Below are 23,677 nucleotides of genomic sequence, written 5' to 3' on the forward strand. Positions count from 1 at the left end.
GGGGGGGGGGGGGGGAGGGAAAGGGAAGTGAGATTTTGGGCCTCTGGTGGAGAAGAAAAGTGGGGACGAGAGAGAAAGGGAAAGGGAAAGGCAATAAATATACATAAACAAATGATGTTTATGTTTATGTTTGTGTTTTGGGTATTTGGTTTTTTGTGTGTTGTGGGCTCTTATGGTAGCAATGATAAATTATGATCATATCAGATTATAAATGTGGGTTGTCAATGTGATCGGCATTGCGTTTGAGAGAGAGAGAGAGAGTTTTTATATAGAAAAAAAGGTTCAAGAGAGAGAGAGCTAGAGTTTGTGGCAAGTTGCACGTGGATTGGATAGGCGCAGGAGCACAGGAGGAAATTCATTAAATAGAGAGATGTTTGGGTTTTTGGCGTGTTTGGGAATGGAGGAGACAAAAACCAGAAAAGGAGGAGGAGGAGGTGGAGGAGGAGGAGGAGGTCTAGGGGTAGTGGGGGCAAACGGCAAGGCAATGCAATGCATAGAGAATAGCTAGCGTGCTCTACGAACACAATAACACCACACTAAACTCCGTACTTTTTCTCCCTCAATTTGCTCCAAACTCTTGCTCGTTTCCCGAGACCCTAGCTTAGATATCATATACCTCTCCCTGCTCATCTCTCTCTCTCTCTCTCTCTCTCTCTCTCTCTCTCTCTCTCTCCTCATTTATTTATTCAGATACATCTTCTGCCCTTATTTACTCTCTCTATGTCTTTGTCTCTGTCTCTCTCCAAATCCAAAAGTTGAGAGAGAGAGAGAGATATATATATATATATATATATTGATCACATACAATATTACAGTAGTATATGGTAGACATGGAGAACTGTAGAGCGGAAGGCGTGAGCTTTTCTCCCCCAACACTTTTGTTATAAAAGAGATGGTGATGGTGATAGCTAGCTAAGCCATGGTGCCAAATAATGTTGCTGCATGGAAACCCGAAAGGGACACATTACCAATTTCCCCACACACGGTCTCACTCACCTCCTCCTCCTAGTTACTAATTACTATACCATGGGGACAAAATAAACAAAACAAAAAAAGAAGTAAAAATTTCAAAATGAAATGGACAAATCTGTCATAAGGGCAAGCCAAGCCAGAAACCACACTGCACTGCAGTGTAAGAAAGTAAAGCGACCTCCAGCTGCTAAAGCAACATTCATTCAACTTATACTACTGTTTGTGTTTTATATTCTTCTTCTTGTGCTGGAATATTGTTTTTAGAATCTCAGACAAAATCCATGCATAAGTAAAGTGCCATCAATTGTTCAAAATATCCCAATAACTGATGGCAAATAAATAAATCATTCACCTACTTCAAACAAGACTATATAAATTACAAAAATATTAGGTGTTTCTGTACCATACACGAACAAGATTTTGACAGAATAATAAATGGGCCAACCTGACCGATTGGTGCAGTGCAAAAGTTTGACTGGATACGGCCCAAAACAGAAACTTAGATGGATGGTAATTCAAACCATCCCATCAATGTCCAGAGACTTCATTGAAATACAAGGAAAAACAAAAACCAAACACCACCAGATAGTAAAAACAGTTCCATCCATGTGCTTCTTCCCGAAGCCAATAACCCATTGAAAGGACTAGCGAAAGGACTGGTTAAAAAAAGTACTAGGTTTGGCCTGGTCCCTAGCTCAACTTTTAGTTGCTTATCGGGATTAAGAAACAGACACTGCACGATCATCACTAATCACATGACAAAAGCGCGCTCGAAAACATGCATGCATCCATGGCTTTGGCTTTGGCTTTGGCTTTTTTTTGGACGATCCATGGCTTTGGCTTTGCAGAGCAACAGAAGGGTAATTTGCTAAGCATAGGAGCCTAGCTATATAGGTAGATCACTATTTATAAGGTGCAACTTTTGAACAATGAGCTTTGTTTTGGTGATTAATTGTACGTCTCTGAGACAAAGTCAAGTGCCAGCATGTGGGTTGGGTTCTATACGAACAGAAATTCCCTGTGCCACTTTTAATCTTGCTCTTTTGCTTTTTTCTTCACTAAAAAACTTGTACAAAACGGATTTTGACTAGCTATTAGGCCTATAATCTCAGCCTCTCATTCAGTACACTTACATAGAAACCCAACAAAGAATCAAATGAATTAGAAATAATACCTCTCCTATTTCATGCTATTGATTGACATTATATATGCACGCAGGCAAGGTACTTATATCGTGCTAGCTGACCTTATTTGGAGTATTTTTCACGCGATGTAACTAATAACGTCACTACAACATGTGAATTGATATATAATACCACATGACGGGGTCATTCTAATTAATTTGATCACAATTAATCATAACACAACAAATTAAATCGGGTAAAAGAAATAACTCCCATCAAGATGCAGTGTATATATATAGTGGTACTCTTACTGACTATTGTTGTTGAATGACATGTGCTGAGGAAGTGTAAAGACAAACTGTTGGTCACGCATGGCTTTGTCTTGCGAAATATATGTATGTGAGACTCAAACGTAGGAAAGACAAAGTAAAAATTTCCAAATCTTCGTCTTGTCTGAAAAAAGAAAGTGGGAAAAGCCAACCGTGCCAACCTCATCAGACTTCATAGCCGCCCCCATTGATTTGTCACACCACCTCCCTCCTTCCCTTCCTCTAATTAACTACTGTTCATGTGACAGTCCCAGCTCCTTCACTCAGAAAGACTAATTTCTAGTCAACATTTCATTGTCGACTCCACACCACAGCACAGGGATCTCTATGTTACTGTCTAAGAAATATTTTCTGACCTGTTTTTTATAATTATTTTTTTGAAGGGTGTGAAAACAAATTAAATTCAATAGAAACTTTCAAAGAAGCAAGCAAGAGAAGATGCTATGTTACTTGGGGCTGAGAAATAGAGATTCTTCTTGTACTCCCAAAAAGTAAAAAGGATCTTTTATAATTTGGGCAGTTTCCTTTTGGGCTCCATTTAAAAGTTTGCTGTAGGGTTGGAGCCTACAAAAGATGGTCCAATATTCATGAACACTAAATTTAAGAAAAACGTTTATTTTCTGATTTGATGTCCGGAGGGGTTGGGGGGGGGGGGGGGAGGGAGTGTAAATTGCCATATCATTCACATTGATCACATGGTCATAAGATTATGCGTCACCTTCTCGAGCCTGACAGAATTAGGTTTTTTTTTAACTTTCTTTTTCTCGGGTGTGATCGATGAACTTTTGAGAAGCACTTTGCTTGCTCAACATTACATTGATTTTATTTTGTTGAAACTGAAAGACTAGACATGGAGTCTTCTTTCAATTCTAAGGTAGTAAAACATCTTCAGACAAAAATAAGAAGAAGAATTTAAATTAAATACTAAAGCAACACATTGGTCATTTTAAATACCAAACTATATATTTTTTTTATAGATATAAATCATATTCTATTTTAATCTAATTTAAATTATAATAAAAAGGAATCCAAACTAGAGTGCAGAATAGATTTCACATCTACTTCAACCTACTTAGCTAAGCTAAAGTCTCCCAAACCTTCTTTTATTTAAGTTCTAATACTAGTTGAAAAGTCAAAAAAAAATTACAAAGAAAATCTAAAATGAACGGTGTGACCGCGTTTGTGACCCAAACTAAATTAATGGGCTGAATCCAAATAAGCCCCAGCCCGACTATTACCTGGGCCATGGATCAACCCGAGCCAGTGGCCGAAACGCGCCGAACATACTAAGCCCTTATTCACCATCTCTACAGTACGCCCACCTCCAGGGAATCGCTGCACCGTCCAGAATCCGGGGATATATATCCTCGATTCCCTTGTATAGATAATTACAGGTGTCAAAATCCTACGGGTACTGGGAAGCACGCACCGATGACAGGGCGTGGTGGAAGCAATGATTGAACATAGCGTAAACAGAGGGCAGTGTGGATTAGGACGAGCAGCAGTTGGCCCTCAGAGGGCGCGAAAAGGCACATTTAATCACGCCTAAGGCTACGCGTCGTGGCCACGAGTGTGCACGCACACACCCACGCACAAGAAGATTGAACCTTGAAGATTCCGTTTGCTCTCGGAAAACCCCGAGAATATTCGGAGGGGGAGAGAGAGAGAGAGAGAGAGAGAGAATAGACTTGAAATAAATAAATATGACCAAGAATTAATCAGATAAACAGAAAAATAAAATATAAAAATAGACAGAGGGTAGGGAACAGAAAAAGAAAGAAATTGGTAAGAGGCTGAGCCCTCTGGAGGGAGGGAGCAATCGGTCTTTGATCTTATCCGATAAAAATTAGAACATTAAAAAATTAAAGATAAAAGTAGGTGTGGGAGGTGGTGACGTCAGCTCCAGCCCATAGATAGGCAGAGAAAAGCGAATCACAATTCATACCATCGAATATTCAACCCCGACTTCTAAAAAAAACTAAATTGGAAATAAAAACCCAATCACAGATTCGCTTTTGTACGCGACGCCACGACCCGACGTCTCTCTCTCTCTCTCTCTCTCTCTCTCTCTCTCTCTCTCTCAAAACAAAAAACACTCTTAAAAATTCCATCTTTTCTTTTCTAATTTAATATCTCAAGAAACTTGTTTTTGTTGGTTTCTTTCTTTTTAAATAATTTGGTTTTGGTCTGCAAGATTATTCCGTTTTCGGATTCTACTTGGATCCCATATGCGTCCTTGACAAGCCCCATTCGTTACCCAATCCCCCTTGTTCGGTTCTATCTATGCTTTGGACCTCCACCTGCTCCTTCTTATAATCTCTCTCATACATAAATACATTCACACCCGCATTTCTCTAGCTCTGATTTAACCCAAGAAGGAAGATAAAGACACAAGCTTTGAAAAATCCAGGAAGAAAAAAAGAAAAAAAAAGTTAGCTATGGAGTCTACAGAGCAAATGCAGGCTTCAAGGTTGGGTTTCCGTGACTATGTCAAGGCCTTAGAGGAAGAGAGGCATAAGATTCAAGTTTTTCAGCGTGAGCTCCCTCTCTGCTTGGAGCTTGTCACTCAAGGTACGGACCCTTTTCAATTTACAGCTGAAGTCTTGTCTTATAAGTCCTAAAGTTCATGTCTTGGTTTGAATTTATATGGATTTGTTTTCTTATTTTGTTTTTGGGTTGTTTTTTTTTAGCTATTGAGAGGTGTAAGCAACAGCTTTCGGATACAACCACGGACTACATGCATGGACAGTCCGAGTGCTCGGAACAAACTTCAAGTGAGGGGCATGTGTTTGAGGAATTCATTCCCTTGAAAAGGACTTCCTCTTCTGATAGTGATGATGATGAGGTGCAAGAGTCTCAGGAGCCCAAGACCAATGACAAGGATAAGACTAATGGTGACAAGATAAAATCAGACTGGCTTAGATCTGCCCAGCTCTGGAATACAACCCCAGATCCACCCCTTAAAGATGTATAAAATAGATTCCACCTTTATCTATTGAAATGAATTGTGATTGCCCTTTTAGCAGCTCCATTTTTTGAGGTAAAGGAGTGGGAAAGTATTGATTTTTGGGGTGTTGGTCATTGCAGGAATTGCCTAGAAAGGCCTTAGTGATGGAGGTCAAGAGAAATGGGGGGGCTTTTCAGCCTTTCCAAAGGGAGAAAAGCGTTGGGAAGACTAATAGGCCAGTGGCTAAAGTGCCTGCTTCTGCTCCGGCTACTAGTTCAACCACAGACACCGTCAGTGGAGGCAGTGGTGAAAGCCACAAGAAAGAAGAAAAAGATGGACAGGGTCAGAGGAAACAAAGGCGGAATTGGTCACCGGAGTTGCATCGCCGGTTCTTGCATGCTCTTCAACAGCTTGGTGGTTCACATGGTATGTTGTTGAGTAACCTTTTTAATGTTTTTTAGATTAATTTACTTGGATGATCAATGATCATGGGATAGGTTATTTATTACGATTGGATGCATATGGGATTAAATTCATTTGGATGTTTGTTTGCTTGACATGTGGGTGTGGTTGGTTTTTCTTGCAGCTGCTACACCCAAGCAAATTAGAGAGTTAATGAAGGTTGATGGGCTCACAAACGATGAAGTCAAAAGCCATTTACAGGTTTGTATATGTGATTGATCATCTGCCTGTTTTAATAATAATTTGCTTTATGTGAACAAAATTGTACAAGGAGCTAATGCCATGCCACTACTCATACATGACAGAGATTGGAAGCAATGTTTTTATGGAGATCTTTACAATTTTAACTTATATAATAATCTTATTGGTACTGATAGTTTGTATTTCCTAGGTTTCCTATCAATTCAAGTCATGCTATTAGTCTTGAATTTCAATTCATATTTAACTTTTGGGTGCTTCTCTATGTGCAAGTTACAATGTGATTAGAACAATATTATAAAACAACCCAGCAACAAAGAGTTGTGAATCTCACAAAAGCATACATTTCTTGAACAATCAAAAAGTTGTGAATTTTTATTAAGCCGTCCTGCAATCAAGCAGAGCCTAATTTCAATCATCTTCCATTGTTTACAGAAATATCGTTTGCACACTCGAAGACCAACTCCAACAATGCACAACAACAACAACAGCGACAACAACACACAAGCACCACAGTTTTTGGTTGTGGGAGGTATCTGGGTGCCACCCCAGGACTATGCAGCAGTAGCAGCAACCACAGCTTCAGGGGAAGCTACCAGGGTTGCTGCAGCCAATGGAATATATGCACCTGTGGCTACATCTCCGTCTACCGTCACACCAGTGTCACCACCATCCTTAATGCAAAGACCACGACCGAAGAGACCTGAGTCCTCTCATTCAGATGAGAGGGTCAGCCACAGCGAAGGCCGCGGTCATTGCAATTCTACCGCTACATCATCCTCCACTCACACCACTGCTTCCCCTGTGTTATAAACTTTTTTAACATGAGAATGATGTAAAATTTTTGTAACCAGCGTTATAGAAAGTCCTTTCTGATTACCACACCAATATACTGACCTTTTCCCTGTTTTGTTTTTCCCTCCTGTTGTTTATGAGCTATAAGATGTAGAGGTGTGTGCTGGATACGAGGGACAGTGACAGTAAAGTTTTGAAGTTGAATAAATTACGTACAGAATTTGGAAGCAGAACAAAAAATATTATGAGGCTCGAGCATGCCAATAATAACATACTGTTTCTTGTTTGTTATATCTCTATGTACATATGTATAGCCTGCATATTTTAGTAATCGTCGGCTTGTTAACTGTTGTATGCATTTGATTGAATGCTCTGTTTTGTACTGGCTACGAGGTTGAAATTTGAATGGTAGCTGAGATTGCAAGAACCTAGACAATTTGCAATAAAAAATCAAAGTCTAATATGAACATATTAATGGACAGAGAAGCTGCAAATCAAACTGTTTCATGGCACTTGCTGTGGTAATTACTAATTGCACCAAGGTTAAGACTTGTACTGTAAATAATTTTTTCTTTATTTTTTTATTTATTTTTTCCGGCAAATGATAAAAATATCATTGATAAAAGTCGAAAGACTCAATTATAATAAATCACACAGACAATCAATCACTTAAACACTAAACTCCAAATTATGTAAATGCTGACTAATTTCCACATCTGAATTTGTCCAACTGGCCAGACAGCCACATAAGGTTTGGTGAAAAGGATGGTCTATTCGTAGCTATAACTTGATGAGGGAGTTATAGAGCTTTGTTGACAAAGAGGGGAATATAGTCTTCTTTACTTAAAAGTCTCGAAAAATAAAAAAATGACAACAAAAGAATCCTGACCCACGAGAAATCTTCCTACCCAAGAAAATAAGCAAATCACAGATGTTGCAGATCTAATCAAATCTTTTCTGTTTGGCTATTGTTGCCTCAAATCATAGAAAATTGGGTTGCGTAGAGGCTACACACAATATGATAATTCCTTGGCCTTTTGCACGAGAGGAGAACAATATTGGCAAAATTCAGTAGTTTGTTGGATATGTATGCATCAAAAACATGTGCACATACACACATATCATATGTTTCCCAATAAAGCCACCTCCTCTGAACATCAACTGCTTTAGAAACTGTGGTTTGAACAGTTTAATGTTAACTTCTATCTGAAGCTGATTAGGTTTCGGTTGGGTAAGCTAGATGGGGATACCTTATCCATAAAACCCCACCCCACCTTTTAATTTTTTTCACTCACTTACTCTTTTTTTTGGTTTATTTTGTATAATTTATCCCTGCGATTACATGTTTCATGGCTTCATTGAATGACACTATTAAACTATATATATACAACTTTATCATTTACTTTTTCTTGTTCTTTTTAATGACTCTATATTTATCATTTCAAGTGAAGCCAGCCATTACATGCTTCAGAGCCCTTCCAATAGTGAAAGGATAAGGATAAGTTTTAGAATATCATGAAGGGTCGTTCTATACTTGACATTTAAGAAGATGAACTCATGCAAATGTCCAAAAATGACCCAAATTTTCGTCTTATACTTTGTAGTTGTACACATCACCAAAATCTAGGACCTCGAGCGTAAAGATAAATATTTTTAATTATTTAAGTTTCAAAGTCCTTGTTAAATTTTTTTTATTATAAACAACAAAAGGTAGTAATAATCATGACACGTAACATAAACCAATATTTATCATCATAATAAACATCAATGTTTATTTATTTTCCTTTTCATTCCCTCCAAGTTTAAACAGAAGTTTGGATATATATATATATATATATATATATATATATAGCTTGAATGATGAAATAATTACTTCAAAGTGTCTACATTCGTAATAAAATATGGAATAATTTGGTCATCTCTCTATCAACTTTTTAGGCTTTATTATCTAAACAAATACAAAACAAACCAGAGAAAAACAAGTGTTATCCAAGGGGGAATATTATTTAGATGCTCGCATGGCGGTGATCCAGGCCATTTTAAAACGTGGCGGCTCTGATAATGCATGGTAGATGGTACAAGTTAAAGTCATAACCAGACTAGGCCCCATAAATTATTATCATTTTGTGTTTGTGTTTGTGTTGTGTCAACACAAGACACACAGGACAAAGCTGTGTGTTAGTTGGAGCTAATTTTCTAGCTTATCGCATTGCGAGTCCTCTCATTTTTTTATACAAGAAAACGAAGTGAAAATGTACCACTTCCATGGTCCACATCCGAATATTCCAACGTATTTGGGACAATTAGGCACTAGTTTTTAATATTTTCATTTAGTTTTTTTTTTTATTATTCGGAAATGTGCATGTATGTTATCATCTAAAATGTAATGTGCTAGTATATTCTCCATTTTCTTAACTTATCTTCTGGGGTGGGGAAGGAAGGACCAATCAGGAAGGTTTTCTGATCCCCAAGAATCTTACCTTGTCCGAGAATCTACCATATAAATTAAATCAACTTAAACTAAAGATTAAGATTAATTAATTACTGAAGAGGGGAGAGCCTAATTGGTTCATGTGGTGTGGGGGCCTCCCAGCTCACATATGCTCAGTATATTATGCAGCTTGAGCTTGATGGTGGGCCAATTTGTAATCGAGTGAAGACACGTCTGGTTTCTGAGTTCTCATCAAACTTTTTCTTCTGTTTTTTTTTTCTGGGTGGAGATGATATTTCTATTTTTGGAATCAAAGGTGTCCTTAAATGGAAAATGAATTGAATATGTATTTTAAGCAAAGAAAAGAAACAATGAATCCATTGAGTTGAGGACATTTTCAAAGTGTTCTAGAAGAAGATGGGCTTGGATTAGGACTAAGTCCAAGGGAAAGACAGATAGATAGAGAGAGAGAGAAGAAAGATTCAAGAGAAGCGTCCCTTGAGTGAACCTTAAGGCCAAATGCCTCTTGCCCTCTATTAAATTCATTAAGAGGAATCGATGCTAAAGTCATTTTTTGGTTGAGTTGGTGACAAAATGTTATCATAATTCTTGTGAGGGGGAAGAGGGGAAGATGTTGAGCATATTCTGGTGATCTTCTTAGCGTTGAACTGTTGAATTAGACAAATTAATCCTGCATACATTATCAATGCCAAGTTTTGTTTTTTCTTTTGAACTTGTCATGCTTGAGTAGATTAATTAATGCTGAATGAAACCCGTCTTCCTTTCACATTAAAAATGAAAACAAAAAGATTTCATATGTGGTATCTATCTACGTCAACATCTGTATCTCTCGAATATACATGCGCATTTGGTGTTTTTATTTTTACATTTTTTGTTGTGGACAAACGATATGACATTTATAAATATATTTTACGACCGATCGGATCACACACAAATAACAAAGTTATGTTTTTACAATATAACTAATCACAACTGAGTAGCAAAATCATCACAAATATCATTTTGGCATGATCGCATCCATATGAGTTGCACTTGATATCTCCTTAACTAAGGCCATCTCCAAGTGATGGCTATATCCTCAAATCCCTAAAACCCATCGCCAAGAGTAAGCTACACGAAGAGTTACAAAAAAGAAAAGGGTTACACGAAGCGCCAATTCCTAAAATGAGTGCCACATGTGGCCCTTTGGTCAGCCCATGCTAAATAACTTGATGGGGCTCAGCTGACATCACCTAGCCATTAGGTGACGTTTCTAAAAAAATCTAAAAAATTCATACTTTTTTTTGGGTATAAATACATACCTCATTCTTGGGAGCTTTAGTTTTAAAACACAATATAGTTTACTAATTTGGAAGATAGTAATACAATTTCATCTAATTAGCATAAGGCAAAAGACCAAATTGTGGTACCTAATTTTACAAAAATATCATTAAAACATATCAAAATTACACACAATGCCACTCCTTCTAAGGCAAGCATACTATGCCACATGTCCATATCTAGCCAATCATATCTCGCCGCCGGCCACCACCGCCGGCCACCACCGCCGGACCGCCGGCCACCTGCCACCACCACCGTTGACCGCCACCGCCCGTCGCCGACCACCACCGTCGGACTCCCGCCGCCGGCCACCTGCCACCACCACCGTTGGCCGCCATCGCCTGCCACAAAGGAGGAAGGCTCACTCACAAACCACTACACCAAACTTGATTTTGTAATATTTATTCAATTATACAATATTTATATAAACAATCAATGGTTTATTAAAAAAAATAAAAATAAAAAGCATTTCAACACTTATTCACACAAAAACTGCAAATAAAAACAGAAACTGAAACAAAAATATAATGTAGATATCAATTATGTTAAAAAAAACAAAAACAAAAACGAAAACAGCTACAAAAACAATTGTAATTAAATGAAAACTGTAATGCAGTTTCCGGTTTCCAAAAGTCCAATTTTGAGTTCTCTTGCTCTTAGGTAGTTCTACTCTTCTCTTGCCCACCTAATTCCTCATCTAGGTAGCTTCTACTCTTTAAATTGGTGAGGTTGAAGACCAAGGAAAAAGCAAAAACCCAATTGTAATTAAATGAAAACTGCAATGCAGTTTCCGAAACTGCAATGCAGTTTCCAAAAGTCCAATTTTGAGTTCTCTTGCTCTTGAGTAGTTCTACTCTTCTCTTGCCCACCCAATTCCTCATCTGGGTAGCCTCTACTCTTCAAATTGGTGAGATTGAAGGCCAAGGAAAGAGCAAAAATCCAATTGTAATTACAAAAACTGCAATGCAGTTTCCAAAACTGCAATGCAATTTCTGAAATTGCAATGTAGTTTGTGCAAAACTATAATGCAGAACTTGTATAAAATTTTACTGAACTAAAGCTTAAATGGTATTGCAAAATATCATATGACAGTGATGTCATAAACAATAAGCATCTCTATCCTAAGAACCGCAATATGATATCAAGTTTCCAGGTCGAAATTGAAAATATAGCTAGAAACAAAACAAAATTGAAATATGCATTGCTGCAAACTAAATAATTTAGATAGCAAACTCCACAAGTACAAAGAGAAGGGAATCAAATCAACACTAGCTTAACAACTCAATAACCAACAACCTATGGATTACGGGGCAAAACCTCCAATGTATCTCTACGAAGGAAAGAGCAAAAAATCCAATTGTAATTAAATGAAAACTGCAAAGCAGTTTTCAAAAGTCCAATTTTGAGTTATCTTGCTCTTGGGTAGTTCTACTCTTCTCTTGCCCACCCAATTCCTCATCTGGGTAACCTCTACTCTTCAAATTGGTGAGGTTGAAGGCCAAGGACGAGCAAAAATCCAATTGTAATTAAATGAAAACTACAATGCAGTTTCCGAAAGTCCAATTTTGAGTTCCCTTGCTCTTGGGTAGTTCTACTCTTCTCTTGCCCACTCAATTCCTCATTTGGGTAACCTCTACTCTTCAAATTGGTGAGGTTGAAGGCCAAGGAAAGAACAAAAATCAATTTGTAATTAAATGAAAACTGAAATACAGTTTCCAAAACTGCAATGCAGTTTGTGTAAAACTACAATGCAGAACCTGTACAATGTAGTTTTGCAATACCATTTCCAAATCAAAAAGTTCAAACCCATGCACCAAAAAGCTAAACCAAAAAGTTTTGCAATACCATTGACAATAGATATCAACGACTAAAATAGTAAGGATGCAAGGTGGAGATTTAAACAATAGATCAAAACATTGATGTGAAGTCTGATATGAAATTAATATCACAAGAACTGAGCAACTAACAAAAGAAACATTACACGAAAACTGGAAAATCGACTCCCTACAAACAGCTTCATTTCAGTACTACCTGATTGATGCTACAGATATCAACAATCATCTTTCTCCAAGACTGCAGCGTAAAAGCCTTGAAAATTCAAACGTGCAAAATCTAACATGAAGGTTACATACAAAATTAATAAGCAATTCATAGAAACAAATGACCAATTGAGAAGCCACTTTCACTTAAAAGAAATAACAGCAAATTGGAAGAGGAAGTGATAGTTCATATATAACTGTACCTGAAGATACACTTTAAGAGCCCTACTTATCAGAGCAATGACTAGCCATTACTGGCTAAAGAAAAGGATAATCTCATTAAAAGGTGTGAGGTGAACATGTGGAAGGGATAGAAAACACCAACCATAAACAAGACTGAAATTCTATAGAAATAAAAAATTATACAAAAGTAACATCACTAGTTAAATGTGCATCCATATCAGTTCAATATTTCTTAAAATAACAAATTTCATAAGCTTCACAAAGAGAGAGAAAAACACAAGTCATAAGATTATCAGGGCTTGACATTGATGTGAAGTCTGATATGAAAATAATATCACAAGATCTGAGCAATTAACAAAAAAACATTACACGAAAACTGGAGATTGGAACCTTGGATGTTCTAATCTTTGTTATTCGAAGGGATGAGCCGCAAGTCAATCAATCTTGAACTCAGCAAGATAGCAATCACAATCTCTTTCATCTTGAGCTAGAAGACCTTGGAGTCGTCGGTGAATGTTAAAGGGATGAGCCACGGGTCAAGCAGTTTGAGAATTCCATCGCAGATCGACCTCTCGATCTTGGATCGATGATCGCAGATCATGGCGATGTGGTCATCATTGTGCGGAGAGAGAGAGAGAGAGAGAGAGAGAGAGCAATGAATTTAGGTCAGGCTTTTAAATAAAAAGGGTATAATTGTCCCTTCAGTGATTAATGTAAGGTGGGCCAACGAATTTGGGTCTCCACTTTGGCCAAATCCAAAACAAAATTCAATTCCTTGGTATTAAAACCAAAACAGAAATATTGTTTGTCTCAAATACTAATTAGTAAAGATAATTATGTCTAATACCTAATTTTTCTTAAAATATAATCTACCACTATTTTTTTTAATTTTATAAAATCATGTTTTAGAAAGATAAATGTAACCCAAAACTAAATATAGCCCTCCCCATCTAAAGATAGAAAACAACTGTGATCAATTAGCATTTGATATTGACTCGAGTAAACTGCAGAATTATAATTATCTTCTCTCCCCTCTATATAGTATGCACTAGTACTTCATTCCCGTTCCAATACATATCCTTACATTTCCCCCAAAAATATTTATAATTTGAAGTTGACCCAAATAAATTGTAATTATATTCCAAAGTGAATCTCACAAATTAGGCGGGACAATTGCCCACTGGGGCAAAATTACCCACATAGTTTTTAAGTTCTAAAATTTCCACACAATTAATTGGCTTCTTTTTTGGGTAGCTATAGCTCTGAAGTCTGAGAAGTCCACATTTATGTGCTGGCTAGCTGACGTGGTTGGCAGAATTAACACCACGAAGCAACAACATTATTTGCTCTGCCCCATATACTTAATTGACCTAATTATACGAGATCCCTTTGGATTCTCTGTAGCTATTAACCTTAATTCAGCGAATCTTCCAGTTAGCTAGTCATGCTCGCAAATTAAATTTTCATTATGTCATTATATAGCACACTGAGAGTGATGTCCCTCATCTTATTCAAAGTTATAAACAGTCATTAATACGCGTTTGAGTGTCAATTATTAACGCAATACATGAACGGTTCACAATGAATAACATTACCTACGATGAAAACAATAATCATTGGCTTTCTTAGGGGTTCCTAGTTCCTAGTTCCTAGCTAGTTATGGTTGGCGGAGCTAGAAAGCATCCTACTAAGTAATTGTTGTTATAGTACTTACCGATATTAATGAAATGATTATGCAGCCCCAAACTCGACCAAATGCATTTATCAATAGTTTAATGATTAATTATATTATTTATACATACAAATTTCAACAAGCAACTAAGCCTAAAAGCTTAAACCATAATCGGCCCTTTGGATCAATGGGTTCAGTGGTCAAGTCCTCGTCTTTGTTGACGAACCAATGTTGCTTTTTAATTCAAAATAAATGAATAACAAGATAAATGTAGGCCATTTTCACGGAATCATTCCTGAAGGACGACGCCAACTCGTCCAAATGCATTCGTGTTGCTGCAAATGCAATCATATTTGCTCGATTCTATGTGTATTTCCCATTATTCTTTGGTGATAAAAAAGTAAACTAGTTTTATAATTTTATTGGCTCCAGAAATGGAATATTGTTGTGGTTGCAGTCTAATAACACTACCGCTAATATCTCTCATGGTTGGAACCGTCCAGGTTCATTGAGGTTGTCAAAGGTGTTTTTATTTTATTATAATAATAATTAAAAAAAAAAGGAGAAAAGCGACCATATAATTAAGAAAAATACCCAATTTATTAGGCAAATAAACAAGAGGAAACTACATAGGCAAACAAACAGATTGTGGTGTATACGTACACACTATAACCACATGCTTCCTAGAAAAATACGAAAGTGTAAACATTTATAGGAAATTCAGTCCAAACAAAACAACATTTATAGAACTGTAAAAATTCATGGAAACAGGATCTGACAGACTAAGAGCTTTCAAGTACTTTATTTAGTTACTAATTAAATTGAGACTATACTTACCCGAGTCACTCTATAATTAGGGGACATTAGAGTCATATCTCTTAATCGTTTGATAAAACTAACCAATTTGATTCAACGACTAACTAATTTGATCAAACGATTAAGAGACAGGTGTTATCTAAGGGTCTTGGCCCTAACTATAGAATTCCACATACTTACCCGCATCACTTGCACTCATTCTATAAATTACAAATGTTTTGCGCCTCTAACTGTACCGGCAGTGGGCTTTCTTTTTCTTTAAAAAGTATGTAGCGAGACCAAGCCCATTGGGCCTTGCCTTTCAATGAACTTCCATTTGGCAAATTACAAATTTGATTTGATAAAGATTACATATTTTTAAGGAGATACAGTTTCTGTGTATCTGCAAAAACAAATTATGGGAGTGGCGGGATCTCTAGAGGTACACCAGGAGTAGGCTGCAGTACCTGCGCATCTGGTAATTCCTTGGACAAAAGTTCCTGCATTACATAACCATGTCATCTTAAGAGTTTATTTTCTTCAAAAACATAATGACTCAAATATATTTCTCAACAAGGAGTTGAAGAAAACAACCTTGAATGATTCTATTGTTCCTTCAGCCTGAACTAAACTAGCAAGAAGCCCTTTGCTATCCAAGTCTCCGTTTGTCATCGGGACAATGAACCTACAAAATGTACAACAAAGACATTGAAATACTTACAATAAAACCATATTTCTTTATATGTCAGTGTTAAGGTAAAAAGAATTTGTACTTGGCATGCAGCAGCTTTGCAAGTTCAACTGCATCTTCTTGTCCAGACACCAAAGTAAATTTAGGCAGAAGCTGCTTTATGACCGGCGTGATGACAATGTCAGCCCTTTCCTTCTCCACTGAACTCTTGTTGTATACACAATGGGGTTCATAGTAAAGAGTAAATTTCCCTTGTGGAGAACTGACAAGATATCTGGTCCACATAGCATATATATATAGTTAATATTCGTTCAACTAAAGAGTAAATATTAGATAACAGACTACATCAAAATTAAATCTACAGATAGGTAACATTCCTTGGAAATATTCACTCGACTAAAAGTTGAACACATAAAACCACAAAGGAACTGTAACATTCCTTGAAAATGGAATTCACTAGTGTCATTCTGGCAATAGATAAATGAAACCTTACCCATTTTCAGGGCGCTGCCAAGGAGGACCAAGAACAGGCCCTGCAGTGGCCTGAACTTTGACTGTAGAACCACTTCTTGCTTCAATTACGGAGCTCTGACCAGGTTCCATATATGTGACCTGAAAAACGAAAAAATTAGTGTGAGTATCAAACAGAGAAGATGCATCTGAATTTATGTTTCTGAGCGCATAATTATTTAATTATCTTGAATGCAAGTATTGCAACTTTCAGAAACCAATTGAGACAATGGTTTAGGTTCAGTTGTTAAAAGAGATGTGATTTTGGCATGGAATTTGTCTACGGTCATGTCCACCACCTTAGCAGTAAACGCAATTACTCAAAAATTGACAGTGAACAGCTGAATAAGAACAGAGGCCCCAGCCTGATTGACATCTCCTACCCATAAACTACGCTAGTTCTTGAGAAAAAGGCATTGCTTATTGTTAAGTTATGATTTTGGATTTCATTTGATTATACCATATAAGTGTAGTGTCATTATCAGCTTGTTATAGTATAGACCACCAAGCCAATTTTTCTCAGGTCTTAATTTCTTTGATGGTGACTACAATGAATAGCATATATTAAAATAAAAAACAAAACAGAAACATTCAAGAGCTGCAGCCTGTAAAAGAAAACACTAGTTTCAGATTGAATATGCTTACATTGCTGAAAAGGGGATCCAACAATGTCTGAGCATTGGGTGTAGCTATTACTCTAAGATTCAGGTACTTTTCAGAGAGTGGCTTTAAAGTCTTCAAATGGCAGTGGTCATCGAGGCTTTGTGTGATTAGTAAACAATCAACTTCTGGAAGATCACTTAGCTGCACTAAAGTTGCTCACCCAATCAAAACAGGCTTATCAATTCCAGAACAATTGTACTACAAGATAATGGCAACATATGCATAACAACAAGGCAAATTATATATAAAAAGGAAATTGAATTAAGAACTAAAAGACTACCTGGAAATTCTTCAAAAACTTCTTGGCAGCATCATAAAGCCAGGGGATCCCAAAATCCAAATTACCCACCAAGATTGGATCGACCAATATTTTCAACCCACCCACATCCCACAACCAGCTATTCCCCTAACGCAAAACTTTGTATACATATGTCAGGAAATGCCCAAACCTAATCAAATCTAAGAAAGACCAATAAGAAAATGAAAACCCACCTCCAAGTAAGTGAGTTTGAACCCATCAGTGCCGGCGAAACTCGACTGAATTGCGTTTTTCTCAGAAACCACAGCAGCAACAACCCTACCAATCCTGCAAATATGTACAGCTGAAGATAGCTCTAAGATTTACAAAACCCTGCATATATGAGAGAGAGAGAGAGAGAGAGAGAGAGAGAGAGAGAGAGACCTGGACGTTGAAAGCCTCAATTGTTTGGAACTTGCGCGAATGGGAGTGGGGCTAGGAGTCGAGAGAATGGGAGAGGGCGCGACAGGGGATAAGGGTATTCTCGGCGTGCATGGTCTGCACGACCAGAGAAGAGAGCTGCACTGACCAACAGCCATGGCCTTCCCGCGAATTTGGAGAGCGATTGATTACTTTATTATTAGTTAAATCATTTTTCATTTCCCAAAAATTCAAATGGATTTCATGCTGCCACTTGCCACGGGCTCACCCACAAGAACATTTAATTTTTTATTATAAAAAGAATGATTAATAAATGGTAAATCTTTGAAAATTAATTTAATGTGTGTGATGGTTTTTATTTTTTGATCTTTTGATTAAAGAAAAGTTAAAAGAATGTAACTGAAATTCCTTTCTTTTGTAGGAAATAACGCAGCAATGCACCAGCAAGTTGCAACTCAATATACACAATTTTGTTGAGCACATATAGCTAAAGAAAGAAACCAGCAAAAACTTGGATTTTCGCTAATCTAGGAATCTTTAATTTGTTTGGCTTCACCTGAAACAGAAATGCTTTACAATAAGTGGTTCTTGTACAATCAAATCTTGAAGGCAAGTTGTCTTTCCCATCTTTTGGGTTGATAAGGTATGATACTTGCAATTTTGTTACCTTCAGGTTTTGGCAACTCATCCTCAGAGGGGACTTTCTCATGCCAAACAAACTCGTTTTCATGTTCATGCTTCCTGAGTAATTCCGCAAACTTATCAATTTCCTCTTTGAGAACATATTTCCATGACTCTTGGCCTGGCATTTTCTTCTTCTTCACATCAACCAGTGCAACTCGAAGAACTCCGATGGCAGCCCCGAATTGGTTGGCAATCTTCAGGCTTTCGGCAAAGTATTTCTTACTTTTTAACTCATGTAGCGCTTTGCAACATGATATGAATTCCTGTACAAACCAGAAAGAGCAACCAAAATGGGAAAGAAAACTTTCTGATCAGCCCCAAACTGTTCATTCAAGGTGAGGAAGGAATAAAGAAATAAAACTGGGCAAATGAATGCACACATACCACAATGCGTGAAGAAATATCATTACATTCCCTACTTGCTGTATTTAAAACACCTGCAGCTTCATCAAGCAACTCTGCAACACCATGATGCAACTTTGCCAAAAGACCCACGGTAGTGCCCTTCTCTTCAGCCCTCTTTATTGTTACCGCCTATTACATTTTCATAACAACATCAATTATCACAAAGAAGAAGCCTACCGTAAAACTTTTATCATCTCTTTAAAACTGGCCTAGTAAAGAAAAGTAAGTGGATTTATTCATATATCAGTATGGACAGAGAAAACATCCGCAATTCTGTAATGGAAACTCACCTGGGCCTCGGCCAAACAAATGAGGCTCATGACAGTGGACACAGATGAGACAACTTCTGGTGGCCTTTCCGCAGTGAGTGAATATTGTAGAATAGGAAGAACCTTATGAGCAAGATGATGAAAAACACCAGCAGCTTCTCTGAAAAGGGTGGCCGATTGCACTAGGTCTATGACAGTGCAAAGAAACTGATCAGGTAATTACATCCATGGTCACAAAAGAAATAATAATAACAATAATAAAAAATCTCAAAAGTGCAATATGAAGGTAAGCTAGCATCTTCTACCTGCAGGAAGAACTTCTAATGCCCTCTCCCGAAGGATTGCACCATAAAGGAAAAGGGTCATACCAACCTCAAACTGCAAGCTATTGATTTGAAAATATTTTGGACCTTTAAAGTTAAAGAAAGAAGATGAACTAAGAGCACTAGTCCATTGCATCTTAAGTTCTGAATTCCATCGAACTATCTGGCCGAAGTCGCCGATCATGCCCACATGGAAAATCAAATTCTCCAGCAATGGAAGATACATTTCTAGGTTGTGAAGAACCTGAGACATTGAAAAGAATACTAGAATAAGCAAAACATCAAATGCTATCAGAGACTGGATTACATAGTCGTACTAGATGCAAACGAAAAGAATCAATTTGTACCAAAATAAATACGCAAGTTCTCCATGTAACATTATCTCACAACCTAAAACACATGAAGATTGAAGGACGGCATTAAACTAACATAAGATTATTAAAAACAAAGACATGAGTTCAACAAATGTTTCATCCAAACAGATATTAAAGTACCTACAAACAAACAGAGTTCGCCATTAGAACAGGGTAGTGCCAGTATTACTAAACAATAAAGCTTTTTACGTATATTCAAAGGGTGACATTAATATGCATGAAAATGAAAGATGCAAAATAAATCTCATATGCCTGGCAGGCAAGAAATAATAAGTGGGTCTTCCAAATACCAAATGCCATACTGACAAATTACCTGTTGAGAACGAGAAGTTAACCCTCCAGACATTTCTCTTGCAATGGCCGTAGTAATGGAGCTGCTCTCATTAATAGACTCCTCAATCATTCTACGCTTAGAGCTTAATTCTTTCAGTTGCTCAAGTGTTGTGGAATCACGAGCAGCATAAGCCTCTTCAAACACAATCTGGACAACAAATCACTTGGGAAATTATTAACCACACAAAGAACAAGTAACACTGCCGAATAATTTATTGGACATATATCCACTTCTATGTATTCATCCCCAAAACCTTCCAAAATCTTTCCTCCAAAAGAGTAGACCAAAATTTCATTCAATGAGGTTGACAATGTCACATTATTAAATCTATATTTTTTGTTGTCCTATTGTGGGTCCTAAACATGATTTTCTGCCCAACAAAATTCAAGAAAACCCAACTGGGTCTATGCACGTTCACCATTACCGCAATCTCACTGCTGATTACAAGCAAGCAACATGGCATGACAAAATTGGAAATTTGATCAACTGGGTGTATGATAAGCTCAGTATAAAAAATCCGAAAAAAACAAAATTCAAGATCAAAGAAGCTTAATAGCACCATAGACTCTCCAAAAATAACTCAAAACACATTTACCACCAAAATATAAACTCAAGAATATGAGAGGCACCGGGAAATACCTTCTTAGTCTTCAACTTTGCCGGGTCTCGAAAATGAAGCATCATCGTTGCCAATTAAACAAAGCCCAGACAATATCTGGGTTTTACGAGAAGTTTCTAAAACCTTTACCTTTACAGAGCTCAGATTACTAGTAGAGATCAGCTTTCAGGTTAGGAAGCAGAGAGAAGAGTAAGAAGAGTGTGGTTCGTCCGCGGCTTACTTAGCGCGTACCATTTTCCGGGTTTGGTTGTTTTGGGTCGTTTTCAGGATCATTGCCTACTGGATTCGTTCGTTTGCTTCTCGGCCAAGATTTCGATTTTTTTATGAGAGCTCTAAGAGCAACTCCACCCCTTAGGGCAAAGTCTAAGGCAAGGGCAAGCAAGGGCAAGCAAGGGCTGACACTATTCACGTGAATAGTGTCAGCCTTGCCATTTGTGGTTCCACCCACAAGGGCAAAGTCTAGGGCAAGTCTAGGGCAATTACTATTCATTGTACTTTATTTCCTATTTTTTAATACTTTAAATCATTAATTTTGATAATCTTTTGTAATTAAATTTTCGGATAAGATTTTCGGATGTGAATCTCGGTTGCCACGTGTCTTATTCCAGATAAAATTTTCGGATATTCATTAATAAAAATTATAATATCAGATTTCCGATAAAATTTTCACCCTATAAAATTGTGCCGCGTGTCCCATGTCAGATAAGATTTTCAGATAATTTTAAAAAATTATAATGTCATATTTCAGATAAGATTTTCACCCTCTAAAATTGTGCCACGTGTCCCATGTCTGATAAGATTTTCAGATATTTTTTTCAAATAGTGATCTCAGATTTCAGATAAGATTTTCACCCTCTAAAATTGTGCCACGTGTCATCTCTATCTTCTGAATCCCTCTATATAACTACACCATCAACACCACTCCTCTCACACAATCTCTGATATATTCCTTCATTTCTCAGATTTTACAATTTCCCATTATACTCTCAATGTCAAACTTCAGGAGGGTGTTGGAGAGGCAACAGAAAGAATGGGAAGAAATCCGGCGTAGACGTGAGGAAGAAGATCGGGACGCCGATGAAGAAGAGGAAGAAATGCTTGAAGTAGCGGCGGTGTGTATGATGAATCAATCAAGCCAACACCATCGTCGTCGTGCCCCGAATGTGGAAAGACGCAGAGAGTCTCGGGGTAAGAATCTCTTGGAGGATTACTTTATCCCAAATTCGTTATATCCTGCTCATAAATTTCGAGAGAGATATAGAATGCAGCCACATTTGTTCCAAAAAATCATGCATGATATTTGTAATTACGACACATACTTCATTCAAAAGCATGATGCTGTTGGAGTTTTGGGTCTTATCCCGGAGCAAAAACTTACAGCTGCTTTGCGGATGCTTGCTTATGGGGCATCTGCAGAGCAGGTGGATGAGATTGCAAGGATGGGAAAATCTACTATCCTAGAGTGCTTGGTGAGATTTTGTGATGCAGTGGAAAATTTGTACACGAGGGAGTACCTTCGCAAACCCACTCCGAGGGACCTGCAAAGGCTTCTACAAAAAGGCGAGGCTCGAGGTTTCCCAGGAATGATCGGAAGCATTGATTGCATGCATTGGCAGTGGAAGAATTGTCCTACTGCGTGGCAAGGAGAGTATGGGAATCGGAAGGGCCAAAAAAGTATCATTTTGGAGGCCGTAGCTTCATTCGACACTTGGGTTTGGCATGCCTTTTTTGGGGTTGCCGGATCTCAGAATGACCTCAATGTCCTTGGTCAATCCCCGGTGTTCGATGAGGTATTGCGAGGTCATTCCCCTCAGGTCACATACCAAATCAACAATACCGTATACTCTGGGGCCTACTACCTTGCCGACGGAATTTATCCTAGGTGGACGACATTCGTGAAAACAATTCCGAATCCCCAATCCGAGAAGGAAAGAAGCTTTGCTTCCTTTCAAGAAGGTTACAGGAAAGACGTGGAAAGGTGTTTCGGTATCTTGCAAGCTCGTTGGGCAATTATCAGGGGTGCTGCTCGGATGCTAGACGAGGAGGTGCTGAGGAGTATTATGATGACTTGCATCATCCTCCACAACATGATTGTGGAGGATGAGTATGACTACGATGCTCCAGAGGTGTTTGAACCCGATCCTATGAACACGGCGTTGACAAGAATATATGAAAGGCCGATAGGACCAAATGGACTACCATTGGAGCCCGAACCGTTACTTCAGGATGGTCGATTCAACAACCCCATGATTGATCGTTATCAAGAAATGCAATCTTCATATGTTCACGAAAGACGTCAAGTTGACTTGATCGAGCACTTGTGGCAGATGAAAGGCAATCACAATGGATGAAGGCTAGATTTGTGCTTTGTTTGGATTTATGCTTTTTTTTTAATTATGCTTTGTTTTTGTGTGTTGTGTTTTGTGGAATTATTGCGAGGTCTTTTTTATTATTATGCTTTTATGTATGGTTTGTTTTGTGTGTTGTTTGCAATAAATGAAGGTTTGTTTTTAATTAATCTTTGTGAGGAATGCTCAAATGTTTTTAATAAGTAGTCCAATTATAGAATGCTTTTTTGATTGAATAAAAAAGAAACAATACAACAAATTAAAGGATAATACAACAATTTAAAAAAAATACAACAATTATAAAAAAATACAACAATACAATCTAATGGTTTTCATCATTTAGCCAATCCGTATTGCTAGGTCCGTCGTCATGGAAAAGTTTTCTTCTCATCACATCCCTTCGTTTATGTTTCCAATAGGCCTTTGTTTCAGGAGACATATGGCTCGTATCCATGGCCATGATTTTCATCTCTTTGTCATCCTCGTCTTT

General features: G+C 37.6%; 3 protein-coding genes across 3 annotated transcripts; 1 reads left to right on the forward strand and 2 right to left on the reverse strand.

The window, feature by feature from the left end:
- Window positions 4,461–7,173, forward strand: LOC18791957 (myb family transcription factor EFM). The gene is made up of 5 exons (XM_007223162.2): window positions 4,461–4,996; window positions 5,116–5,393; window positions 5,513–5,798; window positions 5,959–6,035; window positions 6,468–7,173. The coding sequence occupies exons 1-5, from the start codon at window positions 4,864–4,866 to the stop codon at window positions 6,843–6,845; spliced, it is 1,152 nt and encodes a 383-aa protein (XP_007223224.2). The 5' UTR covers window positions 4,461–4,863; the 3' UTR covers window positions 6,846–7,173.
- On the reverse strand, window positions 15,476–18,034 carry LOC18789668. Its single transcript, XM_007226847.2, has 8 exons — window positions 17,835–18,034; window positions 17,645–17,738; window positions 17,433–17,558; window positions 17,135–17,293; window positions 16,473–16,591; window positions 16,062–16,253; window positions 15,883–15,973; window positions 15,476–15,788 (listed from the first exon to the last, which is right to left on the reverse strand). Exons 1-8 carry the CDS (start codon window positions 17,987–17,989, stop codon window positions 15,705–15,707), a joined length of 1,020 nt encoding a protein of 339 aa, XP_007226909.2. The 5' UTR covers window positions 17,990–18,034; the 3' UTR covers window positions 15,476–15,704.
- LOC18793256 (pH-response regulator protein palA/RIM20) lies at window positions 18,220–21,169 on the reverse strand. Its single transcript, XM_007223154.2, has 6 exons — window positions 20,860–21,169; window positions 20,200–20,367; window positions 19,495–19,756; window positions 19,211–19,377; window positions 18,900–19,049; window positions 18,220–18,778 (listed from the first exon to the last, which is right to left on the reverse strand). The coding sequence occupies exons 1-6, from the start codon at window positions 20,902–20,904 to the stop codon at window positions 18,428–18,430; spliced, it is 1,143 nt and encodes a 380-aa protein (XP_007223216.1). The 5' UTR covers window positions 20,905–21,169; the 3' UTR covers window positions 18,220–18,427.

This window comes from Prunus persica, chromosome G1 (assembly GCF_000346465.2).
Source record: "Prunus persica cultivar Lovell chromosome G1, Prunus_persica_NCBIv2, whole genome shotgun sequence".
In the NCBI taxonomy this organism is placed as follows: Eukaryota; Viridiplantae; Streptophyta; class Magnoliopsida; order Rosales; family Rosaceae; genus Prunus; species Prunus persica.